The sequence below is a fragment of the Zosterops lateralis genome (assembly GCF_965231275.1).
Source record: "Zosterops lateralis genome assembly, chromosome: 2".
Lineage (NCBI taxonomy): Eukaryota > Metazoa > Chordata > Aves > Passeriformes > Zosteropidae > Zosterops > Zosterops lateralis.
Window position 1 is genome coordinate 106411112 of NC_139763.1, and position 17622 is coordinate 106428733.

Consider the following 17622-nt stretch of genomic DNA (forward strand, 5'->3'; position numbering starts at 1 on the left):
CCCTCCTGCACCTCAAGCACAGGAGCTCTGATCTTAAAACACAAAAAATAGAATTGCAACAGCCGAAGAAAACAAACTAAAGGTGGTTAATGGTGCCATAGGAAATATTATCAATAGGTTCAAAAAAAGGATTTCAGAAGCCCACAGGCAACAGAACCACATGCAGATTGTAAAGGGGCAGATGGGATCACACCCCCCAGTGTTTCTAATCCTGTAATTCCAAATACTGGAAGAGTAAAAAGACAGACTAAGGTTAGAGGACAGGGTCCTGTTCTCTCCCTAAGCAGCATCTTCTACTGCCTGTGTCAGGTACAGAATCTCAGACACTTCTATCCTAGTTTGAGGAAGCAGGAAAGTGAGAACAACAGCACAGAAAATTTGGAAAAGGAAACTGTAGGCAGAAAAGGGTGGAAGATTTAAGGGAACTAGAGGCAAATACTTGGAACCTCACAGCTTGTCAGATTTAAACAGAAACACATTATTACATGAAAATTAAGATGAGTGACAAAAAATGCTCTGCCCTACTTTGGTATTCCAATTTTTGATACCCAAGCATAGCTTTGGAAATGCTTTATCTACTAAAATCTCAAGCAATTGAGTAATATATTATAAACATGAAAATATAAGGATAAAAATTAGCCACCTGTGTTACTAAACAACATTATAAAAATAAAAAGTATAATATTAGAATCCTATTGCTTTGAATTCCAGTCCCCTAATGTAACCATTAAAGAGCAATTCATTTGTAACTGTGATTGCATGTGAGGTGTGACTATAAAGAAAAGCAATAAGTGCTGGTATTAGTCCCTGAGCAATGACAATGAAAAAAAGCTGTCCTTTACTTACATCAGCCTAACTGAAACAATATAATTTTCCTGGTAAGAGTATTTTTAATGCTTTCAATGTTAAAAATCATTGTACAATAGCAGCTCTGTGCTAAACTCTAAGAAAACCATTTCAAGGCTTGGCTAATTGTTAAAAACAGGACAATCTGAAGCACGTATTTAGGGAATACTTCAGAAAAACTGGAAAATAAAACCCAAACCCACATCAAAAAAGAAACCCAAACCAAAACCCTAATGAAACACTCCCCCTTCAAATGCAAATGCTTTTACCATCTCTCTCTCTCTCACTCTCAGGCCTTGCTCTTGGCCCAGTATCTGACCAATCCCCTCGGAGCCGCAGACGTTTCACGGGAGGCTGACGTAACTGGGGGAGAGAAAAAAAAAGAGAAAAAAGCATCACACAGCTATTTATGTTCTACAGTACAGGATTCTAAGCCTAAATATAAATCTCAATTTTCTTAAGTCACCTCAATTCATATCTGTCACCAAAACAGAATGTCAGCCTTATGTTCAGATTAACCATGAATAAGCACAACAATTACCAACAAAATGCACAAATTTTAGTTTCAACAGCCTAAATGACTCCCAGAGCTAATGCAGCTTTTATTTTAAACTAACTTCATCGCGTTAATTGAATCTTTCTATAGGAAGCAATAATGATTAAGGCTTTCTTAAATTCAGCCTGAATTCTGCAGAAATATTCACCTCTTCACATTAAAAACTATATGGGAGTTCCAGTTTAATGAAATACGGACTTGTAATTAAGCAAAAGGAAAAAATGTCAGACATTTAAAAAAAACATGGAAATGTTATGCAAATAAACTCCTGTTTATTTTTTAACCTAATTTCTTTTTTGTTTTTATAACATTTTTTTGCAACAAGAAGAACAAAACAATCACTAAATAGGTGGTGTTACTTTCAGCAACTGCAAGAGAAATAGAGAGTGCTTTGCTCATCTAGAAAGGCAGGTCAGAGTTTGAAGTCAAGTGTATTGACTGGATATTTCTGGTCTTAACAGAAATAAAGAAACCAACCAACCAACCAACAAAAAAACCCCAATCAACCCAGAAACTATGCTGACAATTTTAAACTAAATGCCCTGTGGTGAAAGCATATCAAAGTTTTAACTTTCATTACTCCACCAGCAGATTTAGGAAGAAGTCTTTACATCTTTTCTACTCTCAAAACATTTTAAAATGGTTCCAAACAGATTCTGAAAAAAAGGAGGAAGGAAATGTCAACATCACACTTTTCACAGCAAAAAGGAAAATGAAATGATCATGACTATCATCACACTGATCCTGCAGGTGAGGACAGCAGGATGCTCCCAACTCAGTGAGAACTCCCGTGTGGTCTCGGACTAAAGACAAGGAACTCAGGATACAGAGTCTGTGAAAGGGTGAGCAAAACACCAGAGAAAAAAGCAGTGGATGCTTGGGAGAGTGCAGGGAGAGACAGAAACAACTTCACTGTAGTTAAAGGCTTTTTTTTTAATATCAGAAAATTTAGACTGGAGGGGCCGGCATCATTGTCACTGAGCTGATAATTAACAACTGCTTGACTTTTGAAAATTTTAACACTGCTCAGGGACAGTGGTTCACCTCCTTGATCTAAACATCTTGTACTCCCTCCTATCTGTCAGGAAATTATAACTTCTACCAAGGAGTATTAACAATTGATTTCAAGGAATATGGTTCTCATGGCATGCAAAGTAACAGAACACAGAGTGAGTGACCTCCACCCTTGCTGGTCTTATGAGCCAAGGTTCAGGCAGATGCCTTCTCATCTCTGAGAGGGAAAGCAGATGAGAAAGAAAACCACAGTGACAAAACATTGTCAATAAATACATAAATAAATATGTATTAAAAATATACCATTTCATCCACTTGCCACACCTCAGTCTATGACCAGCAACATTATTTTCAAATAGAAGAGGAACACAACTGATGGTATTTCTTGTGTGCTGCAAGTTAAAAAAAAACATAAAACATGAAAGGAGGGCATCTTAACCACTTGCCTCTTCCCTTCTCTCTTCTGCAGAAGGGACTTTGAGTTCTCGTGCTGTGTCATCCTTGGGATCAAACAAGTAAATGTAATCTGAGGAGTAGCTCACAAGGATCTCTTGGCCATCTTCACTGTAACACAGGGATGTTACCCTGCAGGATTTGTTGTTGAGATGAGGAGGGACAAAGCGTGCCACCATTCCAACAGTGCCCCTGCCAGCATAATTCCCTTTAAAAAAAATAGTAAAGAGTGAGGGAAGAGAGGAGGAAGAAAACAATTACACATTTACTATTGCCAATTTTCAACACCTTCAATAAATTCCTTATTTGGCATCCAGCAAAAGACGATCAGGGAAAAGCTACATATCCTATAATTTCTGCAATAATTTTGATCTAGTGAATGACATATCAGATTTTACAGTCTTTATTAGTTTTGTTTATAAATGCTATGTATATTACAAAAAAATAAAAGATGAAAACACTCACAGATATACATATAAAAATGTCTCATACCCACCACATGGCGTTGTATGGAACTATCTGTCAAATGTGGTACAAATGGAAATTTTAGAATCAAAACCCACAAAGCAATAATGCAAATCTATATCTACACCCAAATAAGAAAGGAATTCCTTACATGAAACTTTGAAAATTTAGGTCATACATCTCTTTTCTACCCAATTAAAAAAAAAAAACAACTAATTTTTCTTCAAAACAGAATAACACTGTCACTTTGAAACTGCAGAACTATACACTACACTGCACTTACCATGCTTTCCTGATCACTCACCTCCCAATCCAAACACTAAAATAATCTAAAATTCTAGAATTGCAAGTCTGTGAGCTGATAAAAGTTACCTACAAGAAGCTCTAACACTGAGAAAAACAGTCTGTTTCAAAACCTCTCAATTTGACACGTAACTGTAAACTACATGGCAGAAATTATTAAATGAAAATCAAGTTTGCTCACTGGACATGGAATAATTGACCTCTTAAAAAAACCAAAAAACAAAAACTCCACACAATCCCAAACAAATAACAGAACACTATACCAATATTTTCAAAAAATCAGTCTTCAAAGTCTTGATTTTGCTCTCCAGGCCAAATTCATGTTATTTCTGTACAATGCTAGAGCACACGCATTTTAGTCAACCCCCAGATCCTGTTCCCAGGCACTTCTCACAGAATTTTGCTGACCACTGTGATGAAAGAATGTCCATCCTATAGAATGTCCACCTGATGAAAGGATATTTTTATGTTTAGTGATTGTTCCCTTTCTCTTCCATCACAGTCATCAACGGGAAAATGCTGCACAAAATGACAGATTTTATGCCACTGCTTATTGACATGAAGATTGCAGCTGTATTTTTAATTCCTATGTGAATTAAACACATAGTTCCAAACACTGATCATATATTATAACCAAGAGCTATGTTAAAATGACATAACACATTTTTGTGCACCTGAAATTTTTTAATAAAATCCTTAGGTAAGCGTCTGAAGCATGCCAGCTTTCACCTGAGGAATTTGCAGCTTTTCAGTGAAATTGTGTTAGATACGGCATTAACTACTGCTGTATCTAAAGGCAAGCACAGTGCAGAATATTATGGAGTTCATAAGACCTCCTCCCATAAGAAGCATCAAGTTCCAGCATGGCAGAGTACGAGACAAGAACTTAATAAAAATTCAGGTGGACCACTAGAGGCTCCAATCCCTGGCTTTTTGGTTTCAGATAAAATAAGAGACATTACAAAATGTCCTTGTCCGGGTTCAGTACACAATGCATTCTAAGATGCATGAAGAGATTAGGTTTCCTTCTTGGAAGATTTCTGCATTAGCAAATATTAGAGTGAAATGGCCATTATCACAAACCATAGTTCCCAGAGAAGGAAGGTACACTTCTGCAGTGTTACACTTGAATCATTCACCACTTGTTTTGAAAATAACCTGAATTTGGCACTGTCAATGGGTAGAAATGCTCAGTGCAGAGTGTGGCTCCTACCTGTGGCCCTTGTGCCAAGCATTCTCCTGTCATAGATCCTCACTGAGCTGTCAGAACAGCCCACAGCCAGGTAGTACGGGATGGGTGGACAGATTGCAACAGAGGTGGCAGCACGACGACAGTTTATTAAAATATCCTGCAACACACAAAAATGCACCATTGAAATAATAGCTCTGAACATCTGAAGTATAATTATTTTTGTTCTGTTTTGTTTCACTACATAGGCTCCTCCCTCAGTCAAGGAGGTTTTGAGAAAATAGGTCTGGCATGTGAAGACAGATCATAAATGTGTTACCAGAAAAGCCACTGCATGGAAGGAAAACTATCAGAGAAAGAAAACCAGAATAATTGAAAAAGAAACCTAACCAAAACAAAACCACAGGAATATTTAAAAATAGATAAGCTAAAATCTGCAGATTTATAAACTACCTTGCACCTTGGATTTTCTTATGGAAACACAGTAACTGTGGAGGTGGAAGAGTACTAAATATGCATAAACAGTTTAAATCAATTAAAGGATCGGAATAGGCTCAATCTACAGGCAGATAACTGGGTAGTGGGAAAAAAAATGAAAGAAACACCTAGAACTGGTAAATGTGCACAAGGCTGAACAAAATTAATCAAGACTAGCAATACATACCTCAGTAGTTTTGTTCAAATTCAATATTAAAATTGTTTCTAAAATTCACACACAGTGGACACTGGTGATATCAGTAATCTAATATAAGTCATTACCAAATCTTTTCTTACAGAGGGAAAAAGGATGCTCAAGAACAGAAGGCTGCAGGTGATTCTCAAGGTTCATTTTTTGCCTCCAGTTTTGCACTCTATATTATTAGTGTAAACCAGACTAAGAGATTCAATTTCAGCAGACAATCTTTTCTCCCATCTGAAGCCTCACACCAAAGCTTATGAAATAAAAAATGTCAAAGGAGATACAAAAATTAAAAAAAGAAAAATAAAAAAAGACTCCCCAAACTTTTATTGTTTCTTGGGAAACACACTGTCATCTCCACCAATGACCCTGAAATCTATAGTTTCTAAAAGCTTTACCTGAATTCATATCGTGTGTTTGTGTGATGCAGAGCTCTACATATTATTACTTTATTATTATTATTATTAAAGTAGTCTTTATCAAAAAGTTTCATTCTTACATCTTTACAATCTTCCTTTGTGCAACTTGTTTTGATGCGAGTATCAAACCATCTCACAGTGCCATCCTCGCCACAAGAGAGGAAAGTGTAGGGATCATTTGGTACTGTCATAATCTGCTCGAAATTAAGAAAAAATAAAATTATTAATACCTCCAGAAATAGCACTAATTTTAAAATAAAAGCAACAATATTTGGAGCAGCAGTAAGGCAATGAGGACTCAATTCAAGCTTCCCAGTGAAGTAATGAGAAAAATTGAAAAATTGATGAAGTTTCTTTATTTTCAAGAAAAGGTTTGAAGTGTTGAGTCAAAGGAAACTTTTAAATGTCACATAAGATTAAATATCCATAGGTCAAGGCTTACAGTTGTTTCTATTATCTTTTAATGTACAACATACATTTACTGCAATCACTTTTCAGATAACTTATCAGTTTGCTGCAACAATTCAACAAAAGCTCAGTTTATTCTCTATCAAGTAATAGTAAACAATTACAAACAAAGTCTACAGAAGTCTGAATGCCTTGAAAATACTAAATGGCTTTTATTCCCATTGGGCTATTCCTTTACATCCTAGGTAGTTCCCTGCAGCAAGTCTGCATTAAAGGCTGTTACCAAGCTACCTCCTCACTGTAATTTTAAATTTTTTAATTTTTTTTTTTTTTTTTTAAAGAGCACTGTATTGAACCATTTTCTTAAGCTCAGGCCTTCTCCAGCTAGGGATGACTCAGATGGAGTCTCACACGAATGGCTTCACTCAGCCTCCTCAAGACAAAATAAAAAGGCAAGTAACCGTAATGTAAAATATGACCTGGATTCCACAGGTCAATGAATGCCCAGGGAAATGCCAGTTTATTTACACTCTGTCTCTTAAAACAAAAAGTGGAGAATTTTGTGGCAGTATTTTTCTTTTCTTACACTCCTGCTACTATCAGTAGAAATTTATAAAGCAAAACCAATGGTTAATAGTATAATACATTCATTGAACACAGAGCATGAGTGATTCTTTACCATTTTAAATGAGATGATTTATCACCCCCACTGCCCAAAATTCTTAATAAAAGTAACTTGTGCATATCTGCAAATCTCTCCACCTGAAGTGGGGTTACAAAGGTAACAGCTGAAGGCTTGAGCCTCCCTTGTAAGGCTCAGCACAATAACTGAGACAATGCCGGCTATGACAAATAACTTGCAGAACAAAGCCAAGGTTTGAATACCAATAGAACAATGAACTTCTGAGCTGTGACCACTATTCCTTAATATATCAGTGCAACATATTGAAGAAACTGGTTTTCATCACACATTTTGGTCAAGTTTACTTTATCTCCATAGTTATGAAAGTTAGCAATTGTTTTTCAACCCATTAAATTCTTCCAGCATTCAGCAGAGCTTTCGGTGAAAGCATTTTACTCCAATAATGTTGCTGAATGTGGCAACCCCTTATTTAGAGTAGCTGTATTTTATTTTTGTTCACACAGATGCTATTTCACCCTATACATGTAATATAACTTGCACATGGCAACTTTTATGTGCAGTGTTCACAAATATCCTCAGTACTTTCTAAGCACCAAACCAGGGAAATGGAGAAGTGCAAGCTCCAATAATTGAGTCAATATTACTACATTTAAGTTCAACAAGTTCACATTAAAGATAGATAGATAGATAGACAGACAAACAGAATTGTTTTTTTACTAACTAAAAAGTTGTTTCCTCCTTAACTTTAAAAGTGCATAGCTATATGATCATTTTACTGTATTTAAAACAAGAAAGTAAGAGGTGTCCATATAAGTAGATTCTCTTTCTGAAATGCAATTCACATGAACGGCAATAAAAAAAATATTTGGCTGAGGAAAACCAAACTTGTCAAAGCCTGGTACAAACAATAAATTCTTCAGAAACGTGTCTCAAGAGCCTCTCCCCCTATTTATTCTATTCTCACTCAGAACTAAAAACAATTGTACAATTATCTCACAGTTTACAACAATCTACACCAATTTCCACATGTCTCTGTTTTATGTTTTTGCAATGTCTTGAATTGTCACAAACTCCAAGAGCTGTATAAATCGAAACCACATTCAAATTTAGAATTGGTACCTCAGGGGCAGCTTTCAGCTTTTGTTATTTAGAGAACCCAGTGAGTCAAAGTTCTATATTTAACATGATGATGTGGTTACATACAGCTGGGCAGTAACATCACAATATTTAGAAATTATCTCCCTACTCCAGGAACCTCTCAACCTCAGTGCAAAACAGGATAAGAAAAATAACTTAATTAAGAGACAGAGTTGTTAAAATAACCAATGTCATATAGAGGTTTTGATATTGCTTCCATTAACAGTGTTTAAAAGCAGCAAAAATAACCAAAACTGTATCACACTTCTGTCATGCCCTCTTGTTAACAATCTTGCTGAATCAAAATCATCCCAAATAAAACCACTTTGACTGTGCAATATAGCAGGGAAATGTAGTTGGTGTAATTACAACCACAAGGACACTTTTACTACAGGAACAAAAATTAACTCTGGCAGTACTTCAGATACTTTCTTTTTTCACACACTCCAATCCTTTTTATGAGAAGTTTTTAAAGGTTTTGTTCACTTAACATGCAAAGAAAGTGATCTAAAAGCTTGCTATGAAATCTGAGCTGAATAGATTAAAAAAAATGGATTTGGGATTTTTCCCCTGTGTGTGTACTGTGGTAGTGTTGAAAAAGCCCCAACAAATAAATAGTGAAAGAAATAGGAACATTTATAACCTAAGAAAAATAATGGCAATTTTTTCTATTTTAAGCATAGTAAGTTTTCTAAGCAGCAGCTTTTGCTGTTATTTAAAAGAAGCAGATAGAACAATAAATCTTATTATCTTCCTAGCTTAAATAACACTTTGCTTCCTCACTCACCTAATTTATATGAACAAAACTTATAAGGGAAGACTGAAAACACTGTGGCTAAATTTACACCTAAAGAGTTAACTAGAATACACAACAGAAAAATTATCTACAACTGTAAACACATTTTTCAGATTAAGCTGTTCACACATGCTGAACTAAGCATTTCTTAGAAGGATCTAAATTTTGAAAAAGGCATGAAACTGCTGAAAAGCTCAGGGAAGAGGGGAGGGGCAGGGGGAAAAGGATAAAAATAAAAATGCAAAACAGTCACCTCCCCCACCCCCCAACCTACTTCAGGAAGAAATTCAGAGCTCAATTTAAATCTTTTTTACTCTGCAGAACATTCATTCAGTGCAGGTGAATTCATATTTGCAAAGCGGTCTTAACAGTACCACTTTTTGCAAAGTTCTCCATTTAATTTAGACGGTGCATTTCTCTGTTCAAGCCTACTTTTTAAAAAGGAGGAAAAAAAGCAACAAAGACAGAAGGAAAGTTCTGTAACTCTCACTGCGCTGAAACAAAGTTTTCAGCATTCTGGTTAAAACCTTGGGCAACAATACAATAAAATATGTATTTTATCCATCTTAAATTCTGATATACTTCACGAAGTACCTCGTAGGTAGTCCCATAGTGGCAGGTGTACTGGCACTGCCTGTTGGTCTCTGCATCCTGTTCAACATTCGTGTAGAAAATGACTCCATCTCCAGAACAAGAAACAATCTGTTTGTCATTGGTGCATGGTAAGAACTTTGCACTGAAAATATTGGCCCTGTGTCCTGAGCGAATTGTTGTGAGAACCTAAAGAACAAAGGAAAAAAAAGAGGCTGCAGCAGGTCAGTGTTTCCAAACAAATAAAGAATTAAAAAAACTCAGACTGTGAAACACCAGTTGTGCACAGGCTGCCAGGGACCTACGGATCAATACCACAGAACAGAGAAGGGTCTTTACACCAAATTTCTCCTAAGAACACGGTTCTGCAAGAGAGATTTGCATGAAGCAGCTGGGAAAATCCAAGGGCTGGAATGCAGCTGCCTTTTTTTGCAATGCTGGTTACACAGCACATGAGGTTTCTCAAAGTGAAACTTTAGTCAGGGTGATGGTGCAACCACCCAGCAGGTCAGTGAGGAGAGATTTAGAAGATCTGGGATATTGCAAGTCAAGAAGAATAAGGCACTGTAATCCAAGCCAAGTTTATAGACTTTAAAAATTGATGTTACTCTTAAACTCACTCTGAAAAGGAGAACTGAAGTTTATAAGGAAGGATGTTTTGAAACTAGCCAAAAATAAATAAAAATTTAAGCACTTGATTATACAGGGCAATAAACCAGGACTTGATTTAGTCTCTCATTCATCTACAGTAAAGCAGAGAAACAGGATTTACTTCACCATCACAGCTGATTTTAAACACTTTGTGGTGACTCTTTATCCTTCCTCAGATACTTAGTCTACCAAAACTGAAAAAACCTCCAGAAGCTTTCCTGTGAACAAGTGAACACTATATTCTTATTTCCCCCATCTGCAGCACTTGAATCAAATTGCATTTGCACCACTCCCATTAGGAAAAAAATACTTACCAAGTTGTTTACAGTATGAAAATTACTTCCAAATTTCCACTCAATTAACCTAATCAAAGGAAGTGTTTTGCAAATAAAATTTCTCTGTCAGTAGCAGTTCATGCCTGACAGTTCAGCAGTGCTATTTCACATCATTTATTAACTCCCACTAATAAAGTCTAACAGTTAGCTGCATATTCTGAAAGATACAAAATATTGGCTGAAGTCTATCTTTGCTACTCTACCTAGATAGTAACAGAAGGTATGGTGATAGGTATATTTGCCAAAATTACAGAATTACAGCACGGTTCTGATACCAACTTGCTGCCTTTTCTTATATTGATTCTCTTACTCAAGCCAGAGAAAATAAGCTAACACAGTTGTAACACTCATTAAAAAAATCACATCTGTAGTACATTCTAGGAATAACACTGGTTATTGAGTCTTCTTGCTGGTACCTGCTGTTTTATAATTGCATTTACATGTATTGGGGAAAAATAATTTAAAAATCATCTTCTTCTCTGCTGTTACAAAAAATAAATAAGCCAGCTAACTGTGAAAAATAAAAAAAACCCACAAAACATGTCTCATATTCCTCACTAGGCTTAAGTAGAGAAGTAGTACATAATGAAGAGGAAAAAAATTGTCCCATGAAAGCATAAAGCTTAAATTGCAGCACCTTTTAAAATATTAGAATATTTTAATGTAAAAATTATTTAATGAACAACTATCTCATAGTGGGATATTAAAATAAACTCTGCACAATAAATAACATTGAACACCCTTCATTTGCATGAAAAATTCTTACTCTGCAAGTCACTCCAGCAAGACTCACTTGGGAATACATCCATCATCCACTTCATAGCTGCCTTGGGTGCTGCTTTTTCAGCACAACTCCCAGTCCAAGAGAAACCCTATCTGGTGATACTGATCTGAACTGTGTCAGGCTGACACCAGTAATTGAAAGGAAGAGATGAAATTTGGAAGCCATGGCTTATTTCGGGAGGTGAATAGATTAAAAAGGGCCTTACCTATAGGCACAGGCAACACTCCAAACCACCCCCATGTTCCCACCACGACCCTTCAGGAAAGCAAAATATTGTTTTCTACTCAAACTCTCTTCCACCATACCAACCACATCTTTTGTTTCTCCCGCACATTTAATTTTTGAGCCTGTCCTCAGGGTTTAGCTGTCAGCCTCTGAGAGGACAAAGCTCAGAGCATCTGTTCTACCAAACTATCAGCAGCTCCTTCCAGAGAAAAGTGTGGGACAGTGCCACAACCTGATGGATGCCAGCTGGCATTACTGGGAGTCTTTCAGCTGCATTGCAACCCTTATTTTAGTATAAATTATTCTCCATCCATTTGCAGGCACACACAGAGCAATGTAATTTTACATTGGAGTGAGCTATTTTAATCAAGATTGGCACCCCAACAACATCACACAGAAAGACAACTCAGTACATTACACTGAGCAAAAATTACAGTATTTTAAAACCAAAGTGAGAGGAAAACAGTTTATCTGACTACAAGATTTTATGAGCATTACTGAATCCTATTGCTGGTACTGACACTAATCTGTGGTGAGACCATGTTCCCTTTGTGCCCAGCCATGTACCGTAAAATGGGATAATACCAATGTCACAAAGGATTAGAACTCGCAGGTTTTAAAGCACTGTGGAGCTTTATTCTCATTTAAGTACACTAGGAAGTGTGTGATATTATCTTTGTCACATAATAATTAATATCTGAAAACTGATATGTTGAAAAATATCTTTAATATGTTGGAAAATAAGAACTTGCATCCTATTTGAAAATTAACAAGCAGCTAGAAACAAACCTACCTTTCTGCTGTAGGGATTACTAATTACCAGGTTGGTGTCATCTGAGCCAGACAAGATATATTCTCCTGTATCATTCCAGCAAATTGTATTCACCTGCATGAATTTAAAAAAAAAAATTGTTTAGACTTACATTAATTCAATTTTCATCATATTAAAACATCCAACACTACAGAAATAGGAGTTAACAAATCCAACTGAAATGATGTCATTTCTAAGCAGCTAGCATTAAAAAAAATTGTGTTTTTAAAACAAATTGATAAGGGAATCACCTGCTTCACCTATGGCATCTCAATCACTCCCTCTGTTCCTCAAGAGTTCATCAGGTAAATTAGGCTTCCCACAGTAGCCACAATTTTACACACTCAGGTGCTTTAATGTACCAAATCTACTCCACAGAGAATTCTGTGAATTTGAACTGGAGGGCATCACAGTGCTCTCATTATTGTATCTTCACTATATCCAAATTCTGACCATCCATTGCTTTGCACACTTTTCGTGACCACACCTTCTCAGGGAAAAGCACTGCAGAATCCATCCCAGATCCCTTCTGAAAAGTGTGAGTACACTGGGAAAGAAGAATCCTACAGTGAGGTACAGAATTGTATTGGGAGAGCTTTACAATACATTTCCTTATCAATTCTCCTTTTCACAAGACTGTGCTTAATAACGTGTCAGTGAAACAAAGCTGTGAAAGCACTCCAAATCCAGGAAGCTCAAAGGGTATCCTCCAAGCAGCAGCTCATGCACAAGCACCAAAGACTGCATGCAGACCATTATTATTTCAAGTAAGCCTCTAAAATACCTTCAAGTGTCAAAATGCAGCCATCACCATTTTCTGCTGGCTAGATTCTGTTGGCAGAACAGCTGCCTTAGTGTGACGTACCAGACTGGATAGAGAATTGGTAAAAAACCCACTTTGTTCTAAATTATTTTCTTACACCTTTTTTTTTTTTTTAAATTTAAATGTTTCACTCTGAGCCCCTCCCAAACAATTATTTTTTTTTAATTTAAAATAAATACAGCCCTTCTAGTTACTGTTTTAATGACAAGTTTAGTTGGGGTTAGTTGCAAAACCAGAATTAGCAGTTTCAGGTGGATCACAGGAACACCACCACCTTGATATTCTCAGCTGGAGGAACTTGAGGAGAGACATTGGTGTTAAACAAACGTGCCTATGGCAGGGTTAGCTCAGTGCTCAGCAGCAGTCAGATTTGTTAGGATTTATTAGGAAATGCACAGAAGAGCAGGGTATACATCCATGCATGGCAATCCCACATCTTCCACACTAGGCAGTTTGGGTTCCTTTCCCGCTCCCGTATTCTCCATTTCTATTACTGCCCATTTGGAAAGAGAAATTATGACAGGGAATTACTGGGGTGCTCACAGATATCTAACACTTTTTATTGCAAGAAGCAAATAATTTGTACTGCTCTAGGGAAGGGAAATGACAGAAGCTTATAAGAACATTAATGACATGGAAAAAGTAAAAAATAATTCTCTGTGGATATTCACAGTACAGGAGATGAAAGGCCTTAAATGAAACAATCAAATGACACATGACTTCTTAATGAAACTGGAAATCATTGTTATGAAACACCCTAAACACCAGAAGTGGAAAGAGATACATATTCATCAAAGAGAAATGAAAAATGATCAGAAACAAAGGTGCAGCTTCCACCTCCATCTGCCCATTAAAGCCTGATGTGTTGTCCAGAACACCCATCAAATACTGTATGCTTGCCCCATCTCAACTTCCTTCAAAAAATATGTGCTGGCCACTTTGAGGGCCAAGTTATCAGGCTCCACTGAGCTTTGGTATGACCTTGCATGGCTATCTTATGGTTTTATAACCCTGGCTGTCAAACACCAAGAACCACAATTTCAACTAGCCCCCAGAACCATCTATCATTGAAATAACCTGCCCTGACAATGGCTGTACTCTAAAATGTTGTCAAACACTGCACAGCACTCCAGACAGGGCAAACACACAACCCAACAATGTTTATTTTCATCTGCATTTCCTCTCAGGCAGAAAAATATTATTATCGTTGCCCTAAAGAAACCAAAATGCTAATGTAAGATTACAGGAATAGAAACAAGAACAAAACACTGAAAAAAACCCAAGGAAGCTACTGAAAATTTTAAAGTCATGATATGAGAAAGAAAAGTTAGCACGAAAACAAACTGAGGGGGTGGATGTGTATATTTATGTACAAACACAAAATCTGAAGGGCAGAGAAGCAGAGAAACATTGAAGATGCAAAGAGAGACAAGATTATCTAAACTGCAGCATCACAAATCTACACAAGAAATCAACCATTCTCCTCCAAAATTTCAATTTCATTGCAATGGCTGCCTCAGTTGAGCAATTTCAATATACCCTGCCCAGACCAAAGTTGGTTCAAAAACGATCCTGAAGTAAGATGACATAACCAAATGTGTACTACAGGTCTGTAACTAAATGGGCTTTTTTATTTTGTACCAAATCACCTTGTCACCATTGCTGACAACAAATAACTCAAAAAGTAACTCCTTCAATGAAATAACATTGGTTTGATTTTTTTTTCAGACTTTCCAGCCAATACATACAGTGTTCAGTACAACCTACTGACCAACATCATATAACCCAAATAAATTAGCATATGGATCACTAAAAACAGATGCTCAAAAAAACAATTTAAAAAAAATAAAGTTCTGGTCTCATTCCATGGTAGCAAATCCACCACTAAATTACAATGTAAAACAAGAACTGGTTAGAAAATTGGTTTTTATTTTGAAAAAGCTACACAGTGCAGTAATGCACTGCCACTCAACCCCAGCTAGAAGCACAATGGAACAGTGACTATTCTGAGGGTTTGGAAACCTTGGGAAAGGGTGTTGGAGCCAGAAGAAAGGATACATCAAACACGAAGGACAGACAATTCCTAACAAGGTAAGAAAAGTCAAAGGGTGTGTAATTAGCTTTTTTCCATTAAGTACTCCACATTATTAATGGTATCTAATTTGATTTGTCCCTCATCTAGCCTTGCAAGGAGTCAGCGGGCACTTTTGATTCATTAGTCAATTAGTCAAACATAAATTTACTGTCTCTGTGTTTTCCTCAAAGACAATGCAGGAGGCACTGCAGCCAATCCTTAAAAAAAAAACAAAAAAGGAAACTCCTCACTTCCATGCAAAGTGACATCAGAACCAACTCTTTTGTGAACAGAAGAGATTAACAGAATACAAAAATAGAAGAAAAGAAATAAAAATGGCTGTAAATATCCAGAATGTCAGGATATCCCCCAAGCAAAGAAGGAGGTGAAAAAGGCAGTGCTTTTCATCAGTGGAGTAAAAAGTAAAAACTGTGTTTCTAACAAAACACAAACTCCCTGTCCTGGTTCAAGCCTGGCTTTGAGGACTACACCTGAAAAGGATTTGTTCCCAAGTGCCATCCTGAAGGAGATGAATGCCAAGAAGGATGCTGGTTTGTTATTGATCTGAATGCCTACACACAGAAATGAGAAGTTACTCCTTCAGGCAATTCTCTTTATTTCAAAATGTAGTATTTATTCATGTCAAATGCTTCATCTACATCCTGCATTTCAACCTTCCTCAGCTCTCACAGAAGAAAAAGGGGAAGAAAATAAGCCGTATTTTTACTGCAATTCAATATGGTTTAAAGTTTCTTTATCCTCTACTTTCCTCACTCCTCATTGCTGCTGGTCCAGATTACTTCTCTTTCAACATTTCTCCTTGGGATTTAATCACTTCATACAGAACAGCTCACCTAACTCTGCACATTTCCTCATCTTCTTAAGCTCCCTTTACAGCTAACACAGAAAATGGCAAGTTCTGGCATACAAATGATCTTACTGAATTTGACCATGTGAACCTTGTTGAAAGAGGCAAATCCTGCCCTGGAAGGATGATAAGGCTACTGGCAGACATCAATAATTCTGTAGAATCAATTCAATTACTTCACACACTACTGCTAGAAACTGTGTCTTCAAACCAAGGGGGAAATGGGACTGTTTCAAAGAGAATTGCCCCTGAACTCTGAGGTGAAAATACTCAGATTTTAAACATAAAGTTCCTATGGTAATATTACTGTTACAAAAATGTGGATATGTGAAGTAATTCATGGAATATTCCCTTCTTCACAGATATCCTGCCTGGATATGATTACACACACAGCTGTATGTCCCACAGGATCTCTTTTCAGTGTAACAGGTAGCAACTTGGACTTTACTTTTATCCTCAATTAGTAAAAAGATTTCTTGCCTTAAGTAAGTTGTCCACCGTGTCCAATTACACAGCACGCTTTATACAGAAAATATGAGTCACAACTTATTCAACAGAACAATGAAAAAAACACCAATCTACCAAACAGCAACCAAAGAAAACCCCCAAACCCCTGCCATCCAACCTTCATTAAAAAAACCCAACCACCCAAAAGTCAAACCCAGAAACACCTTTTAATAGGACAATATGGCATTCATTCCACATATTTGAAATGCATGCTGAGCCAGTAGTTGTGGGAAGAAGAAATAAAAATAGCCTAATCACCATTGATGGTAATAAGGAGTTTAATCAGTACAAGCATTGTAATTTCACTGATTTCTATTTCACAGATTTTTAAAAAACAAATAGTAAGAAATGATAGCGAGTGGTTGTTTGCCCTAAAAGATTATTCCTTGCAAAAGATCACACAGTAAATGAGGTAAGAATTTCAAATACATATCCATCAGATAGATGCAAGCAACATCAACAGCCAATACCAAATCTACAATTTTTATTATGTGACACAAAGGCAGATAATTGAAATAGATATCAGTCACTTAATTTTTAACGAGTAGTGAACAAATACTGTTTTCTTTTATTCTGTTTTAACAGGAAAAAAATGACTTTTTTTACAAGGAAATAAAAAAAATCAACTTCAGGACAAGAAACTTGAAAAATTTAATCTCAAGTATTTGAGGAGATTAAAAATTACTTAGAGAAGAAATTCAGCCATAAAATATCACTGTTACAATCTTGACTATAAAAATTAATAAATACATATAGAATCTTAGAATTCTTTGGGTTAGAAGGGATCTTACACCATCATTCTTGTGACATTACTTTAAAAAAAAAGAGAAATGTATATATTTGCTTCATTACACCAACACCATCTGTACCAGAATATTCAATTGATAATCAAGTCAGCACAGGAAAAGTAGCTCATGTTTTATATACAGCAATTCTAATCCTGGCCTTTCCCAGACTTCCCAGGCTCACAAAAACTCCAGGCCCATCAAAATCATACTTCTCATCTGAGGAAGACTGGATTTTAACAATATTTGTTCCTTAAAAC

At 36.4% G+C, this 17622-nt stretch overlaps 1 protein-coding gene across 7 annotated transcripts in view; it reads right to left on the reverse strand.

Moving 5' to 3' along the window:
* Nucleotides 1-17622, reverse strand: part of DCAF6 (DDB1 and CUL4 associated factor 6) — a 75247-nt gene that overhangs the window by 40281 nt on the left and 17344 nt on the right. For all 7 annotated transcript variants that reach the window (XM_083885101.1, XM_083885100.1, XM_083885106.1 and 4 more), the window contains exons 3-8: nucleotides 12288-12380; nucleotides 9503-9688; nucleotides 6005-6118; nucleotides 4851-4986; nucleotides 2863-3077; nucleotides 1116-1209 (exon numbers count right to left, since the gene is read on the reverse strand). In XM_083885101.1, coding sequence (XP_083741227.1) covers nucleotides 1116-1209; nucleotides 2863-3077; nucleotides 4851-4986; nucleotides 6005-6118; nucleotides 9503-9688; nucleotides 12288-12380 — 838 coding nt within the window. The remainder of the gene's footprint in view (nucleotides 1-1115; nucleotides 1210-2862; nucleotides 3078-4850; nucleotides 4987-6004; nucleotides 6119-9502; nucleotides 9689-12287; nucleotides 12381-17622) is intronic.